The following is a 21,083-nucleotide window of genomic DNA, read 5'->3' as shown; positions in this document are numbered from 1 at the left end:
GCAGCAACTGCTAACAGTGATTTGTGCCTGCCATAATTTTTCTTCTCTACCTCCTGTTTGGGAAGATGGGGGTCTTTAGGGCTGTGTTTGCAGCATGCCCTGCCTCAGCTCTGCCTGGATGGAGAGAAGGTTGGCAGCTGCAGCTTGGTAGGAGGACAGCTGTGAAGCAGGGCAGGGGAAGCAGTGGTTTCTCTGGGTAAGGCTCTGCTCAAAGGGCAGCCAAGGTGAGGGAGATGCAGCCTGTATCCCCACCAGCTCCCCACTATCCCAACCCAAAGTCCTCGACCCACGGCACTGATCTAAGACAGGACACAGCTCTGAGTCCAGCACGACCCTTCCCTGTAACATCCATAGCCCGCAGGGTGCCCCTGCCAGCGTGGTCCCCAGGCAGCAAACCACCCTGGTAAAAGATGGGACACAGCCCGTGCCAGGGCTCCAGCCTGGATGCTGCTTCCAGGGGGCTGACCCTGCCACCCTTCCTGCTTTGCTGTAGGCTGGGGTTGCATTGAGCATCCTCAAAACACCAACCTGCCCTTCTGGCAGGTGGTGCATCCCTGGAAATCCACATCTCCCAGGTGTTCCAAAAACAGCTCCGCAGCAAGGCACAGATGCCAGCTCAGACACAGACACAACTTGTTCTCCCTCTGCAAGAAGACACAGACTCTGGCTAAACCATCCCTTTGGCCCGTTCCTGCAGGCAGCGCAGTCCCATCACAAAAACACTGCTGTTCCCTAGAGACTCTCTGCCCAGCAGCATCCTTTATCTTCCTCTCCCAGCTCCGCAGCCAGAGCATTTTGAGCTACTGGTCACAGCTCCTGCTGCTGCCCACTTGGCAGAGCTCCCTAACACATCCTCAGGGCCCCATCCTTCTGCTGCCTTCATCTCCCTGTGCATCTCTCCTGCTCACCTGCTGGTGCCCTCCTCCTCCTCCTCCTCCTAGCTCAGCATTTGCAAACTACTCCTCCGGTTTTGTTCTCTCCAGCCCTGAGCTCCCTCTTTAATTTGGCACCCTGAGCATTCCTATTTCATCTGGCACCTGGCTCCCCCGCCCTGCGGAGCCGCAGAGCCTGGCTGACAAGAGGAGGACTTCATTCCCGCCCGTGTGCACTGCACTGAAAATGGTTTCCCGCCCTAGGAGAGAGGAGTGAATGGAAGATCATCTGTGCTTGTCAAGGAATAGTAAACTTAATTATTAGCCGAGTGTGTTTACAGGGGAACGTGTAGGAAGGGAAAAAATGGGCTTAATTAGAAATCAATGAAGTTCTGCCTTTTAATTGAAGGCACTTTAAGCAGGATAGGGCTTGTGAGAGCTAAGAGCTCTTATCCTGCACTCTGGCTGCTGGAGTGCAGCAACCTGGGGTCAGAGAGATGCAACTCTCCCTGCTTTTTTGGGGGCCTTCTCTCAGGAAGTCCTACCCTGGCAGAGGTGCCTGAAGCAAGGTTGTCTGATGGAATACAGGTGCCTGCACACTCAGAGCAGCTCTGCTATCTCCTGCCCTTCAGGCTCCTGTGCTCACAGCATGGCAGGCCCTGCACAAATCTCAGATTTCTCTTCCTTGCTTGGCACAAAGCAGCCTGTTATTTTATGCTGACTAGCTGCAGAGCGAACAACTCAGAGGTCACAAACCTTATTTCACAGCTTAAACTGATCCTCACAAGTGGGCACCAGCTGCATCTCCGGCCACCTGAGTTTGCCTTGCCTGGCTCAGGGATGACGTGACTCCCTGTCTAACGGAGGTGAGGGGCGGGCAGAATGGCATCCCGCAGACGCTGGGGACAGCCGCTTGCTGTGTCACTCGTGGTGTGGTTTGCAGGGGAGCAGCACAGCACATCCCCGCGCCTGAGCCCACACCCTGGGGAGAGCGATCCCCTCCTGCCACCCACATGCTACGTGGCCATGTGTGCTCCAGCACAAAACAAACTTCAGAGGAGTTCCCTGCATGGGATAATAGCAGCGCCTGGGCTGGTAATTGAAAATTATTTATTCATGACCAGATAAGAGTCAGTCACATTTTCTGCCAAATTTACCCATAATGTTTATGCCCCGTTTTCAAGCTCTGTAAATTTTACGCTGAAGCCGATGCACTGTGGCACTAAAGCAGATAAGAGATGTTTTCTTCTGGCAGTGCTTGCTTCTCATTAACTTAAGGAGCACAGAAATGTCCTGAGCAGCCATTTATTGACACTTTGCTGAGTGGTTCCTGTCGTCCCCCTTTGGCGCCCTGTGCCCAAGAGCAGCAGGGCACTTCTCCTCAGCTCTGCTCCTGACCCTGCTCACAGCTCCAGATGGCATCGCTACTGGGGTGGGACGTGGCTGCCAGGCCCCTCTTTCCCCAGAGCCCTTGAGCACCAGCCTCTCTGCATCCCTGCCTGGGGACACAAAATGCCAGGGGAGATCACGCCCCAGGGATGGCTGCTTGGTGCTCTGGGCTGGGACAGAACGAGCCACGGTGCTGCTTTGGGAGACCTAGTTCTGCTGGGCTCTAGGGATAGCCCAGGGTAGGAGAAATCCTGCTTTAATACCTCTCGTGCAATGCCATGCTCGCAGCTTCAGGAAAGCTAATCTACAATGTGTGTTTCTGAACTGCCACCAAATGATTCTGAAACTGATTGTAAAGCTTTGAAGGCAGCTAAATTGCACAATCCAGCCATTTCTACCCTTTATGTGCCTCTCGCTTTGTGCAAACATGAAAAAGGGAGGATGATTTGGACCATCAAGCCAGCTGAAATTGCAGACCATAAAAGCTGATGCTCTTTAAAGATTTTTTTTTTCCACCTGCAGCTCAGGAGCCTTTTAAAGCAGTGTCACCCCTACAGGGCTACAAAGCTGCTGCTGGTCCTGGTTGGCTTATCTACACACAGCACTGCTGAGGGGGACTCGGGGAGCTCGTCTGGGAAGGTGGCAGAGCCTGCACTGGGCATCTCGCCATGAGGCCCTGCTGCCCACCCCGGGCTCTGCAGCTGGAGACACAGTCCTGTGCGGGCACTGAAGGCCCTGGGCAAGGAGACTTTCAAGCAAGGTCACCCATGGGTAGCACCATAACACCATGTGACTGCCTGGAGCCGCGCTGTCCCACAGCAGCGTGAACATCAGATGGCAGCAATACTGCAAGGACCCAAGGGGTTGCATCAGATGAAATTTGAAGGCTCTAGAGTGAACTGTAAAACAGGGACTCATGTTGAAGGCTTGAAGCAATGGGCTGGGATCTTCCCTGGCCCCTAAAAGGTGTGCTCCTGAGTGAGGTCCAACCATCACCAAAGGGACATGAGGAAAAGCTGAGCGGGAAGGCGGCTGAAAGCCATTCTGCCTTGGAAGATGCTGGAGAAGCCAACAACAACAAGAACAACAACAGAGAAAATAATCTCCTGCAAGTCCACATGCCAGCTCCCCACCATGGCCATCCTGTGAGTGGGTGCTGAGGCACCCGCAGGGTCCAGCAGACACAACCAGGGACACCCTTGCTACGCAGGGCTGGTTTGGCTCAGGAGTGGCTGGGCTTCCCCGCGGCCTCCCTTGGCAACCCACCTCTCCAGCAGTGCCTGAGAAAGCTGCCCATTTCTCATTAGTGCTGGGGACACACCAATGAGCCAGCAGGACACAGGCAGGCGGTGTCGGGGAGCGAATGCTGGGGTCTGGGTCCAGCTGGGGTCTGGGTCCAGCTGGGTCAGCCGAGAGCCCCTGGGCAGCACCCCTGGTGAAGCAGGCTGCCTGAAGCTTCTGCAAGGGCTCTGGTCACCCCCTGCCCATGATGCATCCATAGTGCCTGTCCTGTCACAAAAAGCCTGACCACATGCACTGTGTTTGGGACAGAGAGCAATAATGCAGGAGATAATTGTGGGATGACATGACGGGGAGCATGCTGGGGGTAGATAATGCACGGATCAGCAGCACAGGCATCTCAGACAATAACAACTGCCTGTGGGGCCAAAGGAAGCCCGTTATCTCCGAGAAACATGCACCTTGGAGTGTCTTCCCATGAATAAGCAGCCCAGAAGTGAAGTGAGTCAAGGCTCTGGGCATGGATTTACTTGGCAACCTAAAAGGGCTTTTCCTCGTACTTCAAATATACGCTCCATCACTGAAATGTGAAGGCACAAAGAAGTCCCTACATGACCACCAGCTGCAGAGAGCAACTGATCAGCAGCTTCTGATCTTGCTCAGCCCATGTGCCAAGCCCTGAGCTGCACCGGTCAGGTTAAATCACCTCCCTGCTTAGGCTGGGGTGGGCGATGGTGGCCATCGGGCAGAACAGGCAGGGCTGCACGCTGCAAAACTGGGGCTGGATCTCTAGAGGCAGCTTGTCTCCAAGGAACACTGTTCTTCCCTGAAGGCTGTAGGGCATTTCTAGAGCTGGGGAAGCCCACGAACAAAGCCTATTTTTGTATATGCAGGAAAAGCAGATCTGTTTTGCCATGGTGATCGGTTGTTCCAGCTGCTTCTTCCCAGCCAGTGTGGGCTAGGACACCCCTGTGAGCATTTCAGTGCTAAAGCTTTGAAACGGAGGGAGAACAGGCAGGCAAAAGTTTTAACTAAACCCAAACTTGACAATTTCTGCTTCTCAAGAAACGAGCTTATTGGGCTAAAAATAACCAGTGCTTCACAGCTTCAGTGCACAGCCCCTTCTCCTGCCGTTGGCATGGCAACACTAAAATATTCTGCAAGCACAAATGCTCATTGCTAAAATTTTACTTTTAAGAACAAACTGAATCACGAGAAGCAGAAGCTGCCTCCTGCTTGGGCAGGCTTTGCCTGAAGGGTGCATCTGGGCATGGGAGCACTTTGGTCACAGCTTACGAACTCCTGCTTCAGGGGCTGAGTAAGAACCTCTGCCACAAGACACCATAAGCATCATCCGCTGCAAGGGCTCCTGCTCCTACCTCTCCACCTCATGCCTTCCCCACAGTTTGCAGGCAGCTTTGCCTTTATTACATCAGAATATCTAATCTTGGCAGTATGAGCTGATCGTTTATACATGTTGTCATTGGACAAGGCACAAATTAGTCTTGTTATTGTGATGAGACCCTGTCAGCCATTCCTCTGCGTCGCCAGAGACGCCAGGGCCTTGTCAGGCTGCAGGATGCTGCCGATACCACCTACCCACTGCAGCTTCTCAGCTTCTGGGACACAGCCCCCAGGCTTTCGGGGATTGTCAGCACTCCCCATCTCAGAGCTTTCCTTCCTCTCTTCTGCACGAGTGATGTGGGCAGCGAAAGGATGGGTGTGCATGCAGACACACAGGGAAGGCAGAGGCTAACGAGCAGCACAGTGACAGGAGGTTTTTCCACCCATTTACCCCAAAGGGATACACTCACAAAGCACTTGTTGCTGGGGTGCCTGCAGCAGAGAGACACAGCACTGGACCTGCCTCTCCTTGTATGCCCTTACGCTGTGAAGTGTTCCCATCCCTCTCTCCTGCGCTCACCACCAGTTCCAAAAAAGAAGCAGCACACACTGTACCCTGGACTTCTCCTCCAGCCTGGTCATCATGACTATAGTTGCTGTTCTCTGTTCCCACACCATTCTCCAGAAGTCGCTGAGGGTTTCTGGCAGAGGTCCCTGCGTGGCGATGTAGGCATTCTGCTTCCGATACCCGTCGATGTAATTGGCATTGATGTAATCACTGCCTGGGACCCCTGCAGAGAAAGAGAGAGAAGCGTTAGTCCAGGGGCAGCCCGTGACCCTGTGCCTATCACTGTGCAGGGCCTCGCAGGCAGAGGAAGAGGCCGGCACATTCACAAGGCTCTTGACAAGTCACCTTTACAGAGTGATGCCAGAATCCTGCAAAGGACAGGGATGGGGTGCCTGAACCAAGAAGAACCCTTTGGAACTGCCTCATGAATGCAATAAGCAGGCAGCACCAAAGCAGAGAGACAGCTGCCACCCGCACACAAAGGGAAATTCACAGTCAGGAATGCACACAAAGGGAAATTCACAGTCAGGAATGTTAAGGAGCTCATTTGGCCCCAAGCAACTAATTGAAATAATTGTCTTAAATTCACCAGCTATTTGTTATGGTCCTACAGCACCTTTTAAAAATGAGGCTGCTTCATTAGCTTGTCTCTGTTAGCCATGGGTGTCAGGCAGGGGGGTCCTCACACCCCTCCTGCAGGTGCAAGTACCCCAGAGGAGCCAGAGACCTTCCTCCCACCACCACCAAAACCCTCCTCAGTGTAACACCCTCTCTGCTGCCTGCTGGGAGCTCCAGCTCTCACTCTGCCTCCACCACTTTAAGTAAAGGACTTTCTTGTAAAGGCTTTTAAAATGCAAACACACAGTTACTTAAATAAATGCAGCAAAGCTGAGGCCTGGGGCTGTGTTCCCAAACCCTGCTCAGCATGGGCTGCCGGGGCTGCAGGGAGGGAACACAGCAGGAATCTTCTCATCTCCCAAGGAGAGCACATCCACATTTCATTAGAGGAAGGAAATAAAACTGGGGATCTCCCTCTCTCCCTTCTGTCCTGGGGAACTTTCTACAGGTCCCAGCAGCCCCCAGCAGACACAAAGCACCGGCAGCTCCGGGGGAGCAGCAGTAGCGGGAGTGCAGCGCCTGGCTGCCTTGGCGTGGGTGGCAGGGACCTGGCAGGGCGCTTTGGGAACGGTTCCCAGGAAGACACAGACACTACTTACAGCAACTGAGTCAGGCTGGAAAACAGGGATTCCCTCATGTGCTCACCCCACAGCTGCCCGACAGGGTTTGCCCATGATCAGGCAAGCCAGGCTCTCTCAAAGCTGCTGCTGCTGCTAACAGGTCTTACTGTGAGGGACTGCTTGGACTCCCCTCCTCCTCCTCTCCCAGAGGACGAGTGGCACATTAGCATTAAAAAGATCCTTCTATCCCAAGAAAAAGGACCTAGTGACTGCAGGACCACCTGTACAAAAAGCCAGACCCCAGTCCTTTCCCCAGGTAGGGGTGCATTGAAGTAGTGACATCTTCCTCAGCCCTCATGCGTGGGCTTATATCTGGTGTGCAGAGCTGCGTGCTGATTTGTAAAGCAGTGGGAATGGGTGAGCCTGGGCTTTGGTGCCTGGGCTACAGCTCCTCTGTGTGCAAGGGGAATGAAAAGCAGGCACTTAAAGCATGTATTCACCCAAACTCCAGAGATGTGGGGCTGGTTCATGGAGCCATGGGGGTCAGTGCCATGAACACCAGGGTCTGATGCATCTCCCATGGAGCACAGGGACGTGTGGAGCCTGATGTCCTAGGGGAAGGGGCACCCCTCATCCTGTGCAGCTCTGTGCACGCACTTGGGAGCAAACACCAACAGGACCCAGAGGAAGATACCGGCTCTGCATTTGTTTTGGGACAGAGGGTGATAGGGCTAACAGTGCCATGTCCCACCATGGACAAGGAAGGCAGCTGAAGTTACATAGCAGGGCCAGCCCTGAGAAGGGAGGCTGCTGGTACGGACATCTCTTCTGGCACCAGCAGTAGCAAGAAGCAACCACGTGGGACACACTGGGAAAGCAGGGGCAGCTCTGCAGAGCCCTTCCTCTCTTCTTGCCAGCCACAACACACATTTGCTCATGCTGATGCCAGAAGTTTCTAGGTGTTTGCCCATGCCTGATGAGAACAGGGAAAGAGATGCTCCCCTGTTCAGCCACGTTCAGCCACTTACTGGGGTGCCCACTCTGGAGTCGCTCTTACCATCGATGGAGGTCAGGATGACACGTGAATGGTCATAGGCGATCACGTTTGCATAGCGGTTTTTCGGTTTATTCACTTCCAGGTTGGAGTTCTCCCAGGTGAACTGCTGCCCTGGATCAATGGACTGTGGAGAGAAAGAGACGGAGGGAGTCAGGAGGGGTTACAGCACAGCAGGACGCTGCAGTGCACATGCATTTCAGTCAGGAAATCTGGATTTCTCTGCACACCTCTCCCCAGGACAGACACGGTTTCCGTGGGTGTCCCCAGGAGCAATGTCGAGCCACACCAAAACCCAGTCCCCAGTGGGACCTGTCCCCTGTGACCTGCAGGTAAAGCAGCCCCTCAATAGGGCAGCCTGCTGCAGATGAGTGAACCTCCGTTCTCACTGAGTGTTCATCCTTTCCTCAGGAGCTGCCCATCAGCAGAAATTTGGTCTTATGCCAGGATTCCACAGAGATCTGACTGTGCAGTTCTTGACCTAGTGGTTTTATTAGCTGTTGAACTGCAGTCTGCTGAAATATGGCAAGCCCTGGGTGTCTTGTGCCCCAGGAGCTTTGAGTATTAGTGTCCTGCAAGACAGCTGATGAGCTTTTGCCAGGGAATAGTCATGAAAATTGATAGGTTACTATTCACTGCTCCAGCTACTTATGCAATGTAAACATCTCTCGTTTGAGTTAATAGAGTGACAAGGAACTATAAACCTGCAGAAAAGATGTGGTTATAAATCTTGGCCAAAGGCCTGCACACTATGCAACTGCCTGAAGAGCACACATCCCGATCCCACCCGCCTCCCAGCCCCGCACACCCAACACTTCTCCCACAAGCCATGTGCTGATGTCCCTGGTGCATGGCTCCTCCATGGCCAGGCAGCCCCTTCCCAAAGCCTTTCCTGTCACCTTTGTCAGTGCACAAAACAAGGTGAAAAAGCACCATCCCCAAAGCACACCTCAGAGACGGGATGGCCTCTTTGGCTGAGAGATATGTGAGGCACCCAGATAAGACATCTGCCTCATGCAGGGACTTGCTCTGCACATGCAGCCCTGGGCAAGCCCAGGGCAGGCAGCTGCAGCAGGAATCAGTCATCCCATGAACAACCCTCGCCCCCACCAAAATGACCAATACAGTCTCAGCCTTCTTAAAATCACGCTCCAGCTCAGGGTCCCTGAAGCTTCGCTGGCCCACAGGCAAAAATATTGAGCAAACAGGCCAGGGGAAGCACCGTACGTTATTCTCTCCGTAGGCATCTGCTTTCACCGCTTGGCAGAGAGCCATGTCAGAAGGTGTCTCGGGCAGTAAAACGCCCACCAGTCTGTCAGCTTCGGATCAGCTGTGAGCAAAAGGCTGAGCTGGGAAGCACCGCTCCCTGACTGGGCTGACCTGGACAGCCCTCGCAATCCCTCTGCTCAGCCCCATCAACCACCGTCTGTGCACAAGGTGACATCCATCGCTGTCCCCTAATTTCCTGCGCTGCTGAGCAGGCGCTTCCCAAGCAGCCAGCAGCAGGTGCAGGGGCCCAGCTCAGGTATGGAGTGCAGGTGCTGCACCAGCCCCGAGGGCTTTGTGGCACATGCAGCTGTGCCAGGCGCCCATCGCCCGTCCCCAGGTGTGGCCCACGCTGCCAGCCCTCCCCGCAGGCAGGAGAGTCCAGCGCTGACGAAAACGCGCGGGAGGATATGACATCACAGCGATGCTAATAGGTAGTTTGGGAAATGTAGGATGTAAATAGACATTTCCTACAGAAAACCTGTAATTTTCTATTATCAGTGTAATAAGCAGGCAGCAGCAGTGCTCAGAGGCGCTGCAGCAGGGATGGTGGGAGTGGAGATCGCAAGCATGGCTTCTGGCTGGAAATCCACAGGCCTGGCTGCCACGGCCCCGGCACACTGCTCTGCCCAGGCACAGAGACGTCCCAGCATAGCCCACAGCTCTCTGGGGCACATAGTTTCGTTCAGGCACCTTTATTTTGTTTTCAGGATAGGCTGCTCAGTGAATCAGGTCTTTGGAGGCTCTCCTCACTCAGCTGTGTGGCAGGGACGACTGCTGCCCACCTAATAGTGGGGCTGAACAGGAGAAGGACAACAGAAATGATCAAAGGCATGAAAAAGTAAAAGGAACAAAATGCGTAAGGACTTCTCTGTTTGAAGTAGAGATGAGTGAGAGGGGTTTTGATACCAGCCTAGTCAATCTTGAGCACGCTGAAAGAGAAGCACGAATAGACAAACTAAGGAGGAAAATCCACCAAGCCCTATTAGGAGACATAAATAACACTTTTTCAAAAAGGTGGCCTTAATCTGCACAGACAGCCAATGCAGAGAGCTGTCTAGCTCGTGGTGGAGCTGAGATTGGCCCTGAAAGTACAAGTGAGCATTTTCTTGCTGCTGAGGAGCAACACAAGCAAGCACCAGCCCTGCCTGTACTCCGCGAACACCCGCTCAGCGCTGGGCACAGGTGGGTGCTGGAGTGAGTCCTCCCCCAGCAGCAGAGGCAGCGAAAGCTCAGCGCAGTCATCCGCGCCCAATCTACACTGCAAATCACTGCCAAAAGGCTGCAGGGCTGCCCAAGCTGTGGGGTGCAGTGTGCTTGGCACAGCAAGTCTGCGTCCTGCCACAGCAGTGGAAAGGGTTATTTCCCCGGGGGGAGACAGGGCTGCCAAGAGCCCCCAGAACCCAGGAGCAGCATCAAGGTGTTGCCGTTAGGGTTAATTGCTTTGATGTGCAACGAGGATGTGCAGAAATGCTCTAATCATCATCAGCCTCTTAAGAGGGCAAACAGGTGAGAAAGTCAGAAGTAATACAGCACCTGAGTGCAAAGAGGCTCTAATTAAATACTCCTGCAAATTAGCGACTCATTTAGAAGTAAAATGATTTAATTTAAACTCTGGTGATGAATTAATGTACACCTGTTCCCCCCTTTAAGGCAAACAAATGAGTAAATAAATGGGAGGATGATGGGCTGATTGGAGAGCAGTTGAAGCCCTTACACGAAGTGGTGGTTGGCAAGTCTTGTCCCATCTCCATACCATGCTCTGAAGCCCCTGACTACGGCAGCACGGCCTTGTCCCCCCACCTTGCTCCACAACTGCCTGGGAACTGGGAGTCTGCTCCTGCTCCTTTCTGGGGCTCATGGGAATCACTGCTTCATCCCCAAACTTGATCAGAGAAACACTTTCAACTCATTCTTCCTAGAAAGCAGAAGGGCTGAGAAATTGGAAGGAAATGAGCCAGGAACAAACTTAAAAGCATCATGACTTTCAGTTTGCTTTGCTTTAAAGTGACAGGGGAGATGTTGTAAGGCAGCAAGTACAAATTAAGAAAAAGCCCAATTAGTAAAACTCCTCCTTCCCAGCATGGAAGTGCAGGAGCAATCTCTCCAGAGCAGTTCAGGGACCCCTGCTGCTACAGCCATCAGCATAAAGACAGGGCCAGACCACAGAAATGCAACTGGAGAAAGGCTCTTTCCTTGAAAGACCTTGAGAGCACTTTACAAATGCCTTGAAAACATCCTTGGGTGCCAGTTTGCCTCTCAGATACAGTCCACCTTGGGTTTCCTGCTCCCCTTCCTCAGTGCAGCTCCAAAATCCCTCTGCATGCAGGGTCCCTGCAGCTGCCTCTGTTGCTGGCCAGCCCAGGCAGGCACACCTGGGGCAGCTCAGCTGTCCCCAGCTGCAGCAGCAGAGGAGCTGGTGGCCATGGTCTGGTGCTGCCCAGCAGCCCAGATGGCTGCACAAGGGCAAGGAGAGGGGAAGGTATTTGGGCTGTGGGCTCTTCCCAGCCTCCTGTGAAAGCAGCTGCATTAGCACAGGCATTGACCACTGTCAATCTGCGCTGCGTCTCACATGACGACATAATGTGCTCCTGAATCAATCACTGGCAGCACTTCAGTCTTATTATTCTTATTACCGGAATGTGAGTGCTGTGTGCCTGCCAGGCAGCTTCCCGATTTGCCCATTAAACCTGCAACACGCGTCTCCCTGGGTGCTACCTGGACCCCGAGTCCAGCAGCTCCTGGGCTCACCAGCCCCAGGGACCCAAGCACTTCTAAGCTGCCTTGCCAGGGCTGCAGGCACAGGAGATGCAATGTCCTTGGTGGCTTTAAGGGAAATGCAAGCGAACATTGGGTTTGGGCAGGCCAGCAATGTTTCTCTCTATACAAAACCATGGGTAAGGGGCTGCAGCCTCCTCATTGCATTGGGAAGCAGCAGCACAGTCAAATCTCATGCACAGCCTGCTGGGCAGCAGTGTGCTGCCTGGCTCGCATCACCTCCAGCCTGCGCTGCTCTCAAGGGCCGTCCACTGGAGAGACATGCTGAAGGGACTGGGCACGAGGGGCAATGGCCATAAGTGGCAGTTTGGATGTAAGGAAGAAGTTTTTCCCTGGGAATGGGGCGCAGGATCTAGCCCAGAAATGGCAGCAGCCACAAGAGAGCAGGAACCAGCCCTGGTTGGAGCCAGTCTGTCCCGCGTTTGCTAATAGCAACATAGGGGACAGCAACGCTCAGCTTTCTGGGTCCCACAGTGAACGTGCGAGCTGTGATGCGTGTGTGCACACCTGTTTGGACCAGTGTGGGTGGGTACCTCTCATCCAAAAGCAAGATCCTGCCCCACGTCCACAGGATGCAGCATGGGCAGGTGGCCCACAGGAGGAGCTCCAACACAGCTGCAGCGCCTGCCACGGCCCGCAGATAAATAATTAAGGGGCTCAGCCTCTCTTCCACTAATTTAATTCCATTAATCCCACACTGTAAATTCACTGTTGCTCTCGCTGTACACTAAAAATGAAATACTCTCCTGGTGCGGCCAGGCCAGGAGCTGCTGACAGACCCTTGCACTCTGTTCCCCCCAGCTCTGCTGCATGCCCAGGGGAGCGTGGTGGGGCTGCGCTGTGCCCCATGGCAGAGCAGGCTCAGCTCCCAGCACCCACAGCTCAGCCTCTCCTGTCGCACCAGGGGGACCAGTGGGTCCAGCTGGGATTACTCCCTGCCCATCGGGGTGCAGGCTAACCCACAGCTTGGGAGCCTGCTGTCGCTGCAGCCAACACTCAGCTCTCTCCATGCTGCTTTGTTGTGCAGGCCACGCGGGCTGCCAAACTGGTGTGAGCAATATTATTTGTTCTCTGACCTGTGGGAATGGAGGCCAGAAGGCTCCGAGGAATCTCTGCCACTCTCCCTGCTCCCTTCCCAGGTGTGTGGGGAGGTGCTGGCAGGTCTTGTTTTGTGTCACCTGTGTTTAGGCTACCCTGCTATTGCTTGCACAACCAAGGCAAGTGCCAGACTGACGGCTCTGGGCAGCTGGCCTCGGTGGCTAAAAGTGCCGTTAAATATTTGCTCTCTGCCTGCGGTGCCACCGGTCCTGGAACATGAGCCATCTATAAACAGCCCTGCACCCCTTGGAGATGTTAGGCTGCTCTGCAAAAATGCTTAAAATGCAACTACTCCAAAGCACAACCAAACAGCGAATGGGCCTTAGGGGTTCATCGGTGATGCCTTTGTCGCTCAGCTCTCCCTGCTCAGCTGTGCTCTGCCCAGGCCGGCAGCACTATCATGCCATAGGGAAACAGGGTCAGGGTCTCCATTTTCTGAAGTGCTGGGTCACCCGTCACTCAGCTCTGCATAGGTCTGGGGCTCACTCAGTCCCAGGGTGAGTGCTGGGACTGTATAATCACTTAATGACTGCAATTGCACAGAATTTAGTGAGCTGTGGTTCTCCGCCTCTCCCCGTGCTGGGAAGCACAAGCTCCCGCAGGGGCTGCACACCCCGCTCCCCTCCTACCTCCACTATTTCCACATCCACGCCGCAGATTCCCTTACTCAGCAGCACATGCTGTGCCCATCCTGCCCTCCAGCCCTCCCACCACAGGCCCCAAAGGGAGCCGTTGCCATGCCAAATCTGCGCACACAGGGACGAAGATGAGAGCAGACCCGTGGCAGCAGCAATCCTGCACAGGTGGCTGCCATCCTCTGCAAACTCAGTTCAGGATTTTTCTCACTGGCATCTCAAACGGGAAATGACTGTACTGATCCCCACATGCCAATAAGGGCCAACCACTTCTGCTTTAGGGTCTATCCTAGTATCAAACACTGTATGAGCCTGTCATGTTTAGTAATTTCTAGCTGATGAAGACTCAAACGCAGCAGAATCCAGGGGAAAAAAAAATTACATGCAACAATCAGCTACTTAATAGCTGCTTCAACACAAAAAGTACAACTGATTGGTGCTCTCAACCAGCCATGATATTCTTAAGAAAGAGAAATGAGAAGAGAGAGGCTCATGAAAACAGCTAAGAGAATTTACTTAATGCTAATTTTTTCTGAAACAGTTCCCACAGCTCAGTATTACACTGCGGGCTCCAACCAACGCAGGCCTAATGCAAGGATGGGAGCACAGAGGCACTGGATCCTGCTGCATCCCCGCCACGCAGCAGAGGCACAGTCTGCCTGTAGCGCAGCGGACAGCCCCCCTTAACATTTCAGCTGGACTTGTAACAAAAAGCCCAAGGCAGGCAGATATGACTGCACACCTTGGCACCTCTGGCAGGGCACACATGAACACACAGGTAACTGCAAGGAAAGCACATTATTTCTCTGAAATAACTCTCAAGTTGCGATGTAGTGCTGTAGCTGGTAAAAGCTCAGCTTCTCTCTGGCCTAAACAGCAGTAAGCAGAGGGATGGCAAAGCTCTCAACCTGGCATCCTGAAGCAAAACCAAGCTCTGCGTCTTCCTCAGATATACACAGCATACCCTTTGAACTAGCTGGAATTCATCCCTTACTTTCTCAGCACAGAGATCTGCTTCCCCTTTCCTGGCATATATAATCCTACCTCATGGGCAAATGTTCTGATCTCATCTCATAAATCAGTGTAGGTATGCTGCAGGAAGGGGAGGCCACAGGCACAGGCAGATAACAATTCAAACAGAAGTGATAACACATGCAAAGAACACTTCTCAAATTTATTCTCTCTTTAATACTAGTGGGGGGTTTATTTACAAGTCCCCTGCAGCTCAAGAGGGTCCTGCATGTAAGCACAGGAAAACATACATCCTGCCGCTGCTGCTCTCATAGCTGCAGAGGAACTTTCTCTGACTTTATAAGTTTTCAACCTAATCATCCAGCCCAGAGAATGGTGAGAAAGACGAGGCAGCCCCTTCCCCTCCTTATGTGCATCCTCTTGGCAAGCTGTCCTCAGGGGAGGAGGGCAACGGAGGAGGTAGAGCTGGGAGAGGTGCAGTGCAGGACAGGGGGTTCACCAAACACCCAGCGCCAGCCCCTGTGTATGTGTGCAAAGGCAGCACTGGTGGTGGGTGCAGACAGGACCTGTCTGGGGGCTCCACCAGAGGTATGGAGGAGGGTGTGGGATTCAGCAGCGCTGGGGAGTTTGCAGCTCAGGACCGCAGGGCACAGGCAGAGGGCTCCATGCAGGCAGGGGAGCTGGGATTGCTCCAGGGCAGCAGGACATTCGCTGTGTTTCTGGTGGCAGAGATGCTAAATGGCACAGGCTAATGCTGGCACAGTCCAGCGGCGTCCAGAGGGAGAACAGGTCGAGAAAGCAGGAATGAAAAGCAAAGGCATGTTTGTCAGCAGCAGTGGAAGGGGCAAAAAGCAAAGCTTTGAATACAGACAGAAGCGAAGGGGCAAGGGATGCTGTGGAGTGAAATACCGCTGCCAACCTGCACAGAGGTCAGCCCTCGCAGAGCAGAACCAAGCAAAAGGCAACAGCCCAGGCGAGTACACACGAGCTCCCATTCACTTCTGAGACTGTAACCATGGCAGGAGCACGGCGGGCTGCTGCGTGTTCGGCTGCCAGGCCTCTTCCCTGCACAAGCCATGCTTCAACTGCCCAAGGCAAGTTCCCACCGCTCTGGGGCTGGCAGGGAGAGCTGGCAGGCTCCCAGCCCTGGCTCGGGGCCTGTGCAGCCGATGCTGGTGCGGGGGAGGCACAGCTCAGCCTTCCAGCCCTCTCCACGGGGGTCCTGGCCAGCACCGCTCTGCCCCTGCCGCCCAGCACACTCTCACGCTCACCTCGTACTCCTGGGAGAACTTCAGCCCGTCGTTGGCTTTCAGCCTGTCGATGTTGTCGGCAAGGTCCGTCACAGGGATGGGGGGATGGTCGCGCATGCCTGCGAGTGAGACAAGGAGGGAGAGGAGAACGGTTACGGCTCTGTGCCACTGAGAAGGGGTCGACAACAGCATGTGCAGAGCAAACCTGAGAGGTGGGTGCAAGGCGGACACATTTGACGATGTGAAGCGCTGGGCAGGATGGATGGGAAGTTGGCGAGATCACACGGCATGCTGCACGCACTCTCAGAGCACACGGTTCGGTGAAACAAAAAGAAAAGTGATGTGCAGAATGTGCATGACCGGGTGAGCATGCTCGGACAGTACAGCCACCGGGCACACAGAGCAGGCCACGCAGCGGGCAGGGGCTCGGGCAGGTCCCCAGCAGGAACCGGCCGAGGACATGGTGTCAATGTGCTGCCCGGGCTTCCGCATGGGCTGAAGTTGAACACACAGATTCTCTGGTGCTCTCAATGCCAAGGGCTGAGGCCGATCCTGTTGCTTACGCCTAACAATGGCATTAGCCAAAAAGAAACTCGCCTAGATCTGGGCTTCAGGGGAAGCCTCTACAGTGTCTGTGCACACCTTTTTGGGTAGGCAGATGCTGCCCCAGCTGCTGGGGAGCTGAAGAAAGATGGGAAACCCCACAGAAGAATGGCTGCTCCCCTGGTTCGAGATTACACAACTTTCTGAGAGCTGAGGAGCAGCTCTGCCCACAGCTGCGTAACTTAGTGCTTTTCAGCAGTGCTCCAGAGTTAGAGCAAGCTCCAGGGCCTAAAACTCATCTCCACTGGGCTGGCTTGCACAAGCCACCGTGTGCCTTGCAGCTGCTTCTGGGAGGCTGCTGCAAGCTGGGATGCAGCTGAAGGCATGGCAGAAGTCTTGGCCTGTCTAAAGCAGGGATGCACAGTACGGCCCCATGGAGAAGATCATCCTGGGCACAGACCAAGCCCTGCCCAGGGGAGAAACCAGGAGGAGGGGATCCCAAAGGTCCCACACAGGGGACAGGTACTGTAGGGGTGCGCACATGGGACTGGGAGGAACCCTACTGGGGCCCTGGGATTCAGGGCTCAACCACTGCAACCTTCTTCTCTGAAGCTGAGACAGTAACTGGCAGGAACGTGGCTGTGAAACATCCAAAGCCTGGCTCATCCAAATCCCAAGGCTCATGACTCCATCGGCTGCTCTGTGGGTTTCCCAGAAACCCCACGTGGGTAATAATGATTATTAATAGGCTGAAGCTGTTGATTCACACCCAGGGAGACAGGCTGGAGCACGGCCAGGAGCTTCTCAGTCGCTCAGGAGCCTGAACGGTGCCACAGATGGCAGTGATGGGTGGCTGAGGTGATGGAGGAGTCCCCAGGCTGAGTACGTGCATTTTACACAGCGGTGACAAGTCACTAGGTGATAACGTGGAAGTGTTACACTGCAGCCGCTGCACAGCAGGGCTCCTCACACCTCTGCCAAAAGCATCTGACATCGCCGCATACAGGCAAGACCTGATCCAACACGCACTCGTCCTTCTGTCACTTGGCAGTGCAGAGCTATCCGTGGAGGGCCTGAGATGGAGAAGGAAAGATCACTCTTCGGTCTTGTGCCGAAGTCCTCCTGCAAATGGTCCTCTGCCACTTCACTCAGATCAGTGAGGTAGCTGAGCAGGCCCATAAAGATGATGCTCTGATTTCTGCATGAGTTGCTCATTGGTGCTCCTGTAGCTCAGGAGCAGCCTTTGCAGTGCAGGGCTGCTACTGATCAGCAACTGAATGAGCAGAACATTGTAGGACTGAGGCAGAAATGTGACGCTGGATGAATAAAGAGGCTGGAACATAACCATAGTATGTGGCTATCCCAGTGTGGTCATGAGGGAAGCATGGCAGAACCATGGACCACAGCAGAGCTTCAGACTCTAATCTCTGCTGAGAAATACAAGCGCATCTCTCCAAACTTCAATTTTGCTGGTCAAGGGAGTGTTGCAGCATCAAAGGAGCTGCAAGAGCAGAAGGGGAGAAAGAGGTAGTTGGTACCCCATTATGGTGAACCTGGAACAACTGCCACAGACAGTGCAGGACAAGACAGAGGAGATTTGTACACACTACCAGGACTTCTACATGGTCTTCCAAGGACTCTGTCCGGAGGACAGGGAGCTCTCCACGACAGCTCAAAGCTCTCCATGAGGGCTCAAAGGCCTCACAATGCCTGCAGGACTGCAGACTGCAAAGCCCTTGGCCCTGCCTCTGTGGGAAGCATCTATCCTACATAGTGCTCTTGTTCCTGCATGCACACACAGACGCTTTGTCTATCAAGCAGCAGGGAGGACACAGTTTTGTGGCTGTTTGGGAGTGAACCTGAAGCTCACCAGACAAAGAAGAGATAAAGAGGTGTAATTACCCATAGTCCTGGTACTAATCAACCTAACCTGCTAGAGCAGTAAGTCCTTCTGCTCTGCGCCTGGAACTCTGGTACCAACTGCATGGCAGTTTGGAGAAGGTCAGCATCCTTGGAATTTGTTCTGCCTGGCTCCATGGCATAGGTGACCCAGCCTAGAGAAGCCAGTCTGCCTGAGGTAGGAGGAGAGTGTTCAACCACTGGGCTGCAGAGCACCCTTCCATTTGTCCATTAGGGGTTTTTTGCTGGTCACTCCCTCCAGAATGGCCAAGGTTACCTGTCCCCACGCAGGGCCAGCAGCAGGCCTGGCACCATGGCAGGGCCTGGCATGCTGCTGCGAGGGTGGTGGGAGGCCCAGGGGCAAATGAAGAGCTGCCACAGGAGCCTCCTGGGGGCTTCCCTTTTCTGCACGGTGCTGCGGTGAGCTGCTGTGGTGTTCTGCAAATGGTACCCGAGCCTGGCCTTGGTGTGACGGACACGTCGTGTCAGAAAGTGAAATCACTGCCGTTCTACAGTCTGCTGTGAGTGAGGGTGACCTTCATGACATTGAAACAAAAATTACAGAGACGAGAGAGAAAGGGAAAGAAAAAGCAAAAGGTGTCAAAAGATAAATACAGGAGTTAAAACTAACTTGAGATATTCGGGCAACTGGGGACACTGGCACCTGCAAAGAAAAGAAACGGGGCAAGAACAGAAATCCCATTAGCCTTTCGTCATCATTACAGAGGTTCAGAAATGGAAAGACAAAGAGATGGAGATGCAAAGGAAAGCACCATCTGCCACAGCACCGGGAGCCTCCCTCCTGCACAGGACCGGCTGCTTGGCCGCAGGGGCTGCTCCACAGCTGGCCATGACACATGGGGCTGTTGGCTCTGGCCAGCACCATCCCCTCATGCTGACAAACACATGGAGCTGGAGGTCCTCACAAGCGAAAGAGCGCACAGGTCTTCATCTGACACCAAGAGCTACACTTCTCACTGCACAGAGCTGTCCATGGCCCCGTGCCCAAGGGGAGACGGCAAGGGCGGGTGGATGGCAGGTACCAGGGACATTTGTGCTGCTCGGTGGCCAGGAGGACCACTCTCAGCCCCAGCAACCTCTGCTCAGTCTCCCTGAGCTTCAGCTCGCTCACAGCTCATCAGCAGCACAAGTCAGTCTCATTTCACAGTGTACTGGGACACTGCCTGGTCCCGTATCCTCTCAGCGACTTGCCACAGCGGTATGATAGTACAGAGAGGCCAACAGTGGGGGAAATAACCCTTGTCTGAAGTAAAAACCACAAAAATGAGAAAGCTTAATATTTAATAACAGTAGCCCAATTAATTATGCATTAAACAAGTTCTCCCTGCTCAGCACACTCCAGCAGGGAGACCAGCTACCGAAGCGTGCAGGGCCGGCAGCCAGCACCTCTTGTCAATGCATTCACGCAGCACCGCCTCGACCTCGGGAGGGTGACAGGGGCAACAGCGTGGGCCCACTGGGCTCGTTGGTTTTCATGCGTCCTCATTAATGAGGACAAGCTCGTCAGGAGCTGGAACAGTCACTTCTAGCTGCATGACACCCGCTTCAACCCCACAGAGCCTCACAAGTGATACAGAAGGGAGGAGGAGAGGAGGACACAGTGCTGTCACTTGGTGGGGGAGTGATGGCTAGCAGCATCCCAGGGCACTGCTGCTGTTTCCAGTGAACTGGGCACTTCGCGTTATTTTTATCTCTCCAGAGAGCTCTGCAAACTTTCTCAATAAGCCAGCGTCTTTGGCTTATCCTTAGGCACAGCAGGAAATGAAAATTTCCCAGATCCCTCTCATGGCAGTTCTTGACCCTACAGCTCTAGCAAGGGATTCCCTTGTTGCAAACACCCCAATCTCCTGTTGGAAAAGGGAGCAGATGCAAGCCTGACCTGTCACACTCCTCCATACAACATAAACCACAAGCATCTAGCAAAGATGGCTCTTGTGTCCCTGGGCAGTGGAGACATGTCATAGAGGCCTGTTCCTGTGCACAGGTGTTCTGGAGCAGCCAGCTCAACACCTTGCTCCTCCTCAAGAAGCTGCATGCAGTTGTCAACTGTGTGTGACCCCCTCACCTAGTGCTGCTCCCAGAGATCTGTCTGTTGAGATGTTCTTTCTGTAGCACAGGCGCCTCCCTTGCTCCCCACAGCACTTCCCTCCCATGCTGCAATACCACGCTGGTCTGTGTCGTGGCCAATTAATGCGCCAGGTCCACTCGCAACCGCCCGGTTGTCGCTGCATCCTACCTCTAAGACCTGCCATTGGTCCCATCTAGGAGATACAGGAACTACAGATCTGTTGCTCTGGCATGGAGGGAGATGTGCTGGTGAAGCCCACCCCAAGACTGAGCCAGACTGCCATAAGTGGCAAGAGGAACGGCTCCTCTTACCCTCCCTCCCAGACACAGCAGGTTCACATCAGGAAATGGTCCCTTCAAAACTCTCCTGTTAGATGAAAGCTTTCAGATGAATGAGCAGCAGGAGGGAAAAAAAAAAGTAGGTTACAGACCAGGAGAAGCAAGTTAGAAGAGAGCCGTATGTGTCTCATTTATTGCTGAACTGCTTCCTCCATCACACAGCCCAAGCGCTCCCCACTTTATCTAGGACTTGGACTCTCTGAAAGGCTCTGAACGAGTCAGGGTGAGCCTGTCTCTGATTGCTACAACAACAGGTACTGTGCTCTTGGTACAGAGATGTACAGACACAAAGCAGCAGCACGAGGCCTTTCTGCAGAGCGAAGTACAGTCGCCTCCACGGGCTGGCAAACCAGCTGCAGCCTGAGGCACCACGGGCCAGTGCAGGCACGATGAGATGCTCTGCAGTGAACAGTTGCACACAGAAAGCAACAGCTTTTACTGAACTATCATGCTCTGCACGGAGGTCACTGTGATGAGTGGTGCCCTTCACTGGGCCACAGCACTGGCTGGGAGCAATGTAGTCTGCAGGTAGCTCTTCAGCCTTAGCTGAGCAGTGCAGGAGAGTCAGCAG

General features: G+C 54.0%; 1 protein-coding gene across 3 annotated transcripts in view; it reads right to left on the bottom strand.

The window, feature by feature from the left end:
• PTPRF (protein tyrosine phosphatase receptor type F) overlaps positions 1-21,083 on the bottom strand; it is a 382,739-nt gene that overhangs the window by 11,134 nt on the left and 350,522 nt on the right. For all 3 annotated transcript variants that reach the window (XM_065657671.1, XM_065657672.1, XM_065657673.1), the window contains 3 exons: positions 15,665-15,762; positions 7,648-7,771; positions 5,460-5,635 (listed from right to left, as the gene is read on the bottom strand). In XM_065657671.1, coding sequence (XP_065513743.1) covers positions 5,460-5,635; positions 7,648-7,771; positions 15,665-15,762 — 398 coding nt within the window. The remainder of the gene's footprint in view (positions 1-5,459; positions 5,636-7,647; positions 7,772-15,664; positions 15,763-21,083) is intronic.

This window comes from Caloenas nicobarica, chromosome Z, assembly GCF_036013445.1.
Source record: "Caloenas nicobarica isolate bCalNic1 chromosome Z, bCalNic1.hap1, whole genome shotgun sequence".
Classification (NCBI taxonomy): domain Eukaryota; kingdom Metazoa; phylum Chordata; class Aves; order Columbiformes; family Columbidae; genus Caloenas; species Caloenas nicobarica.
The sequence above is the reverse complement of the archived record's forward strand: the minus strand, read 5'-3'. Positions and strand labels throughout refer to the sequence as shown.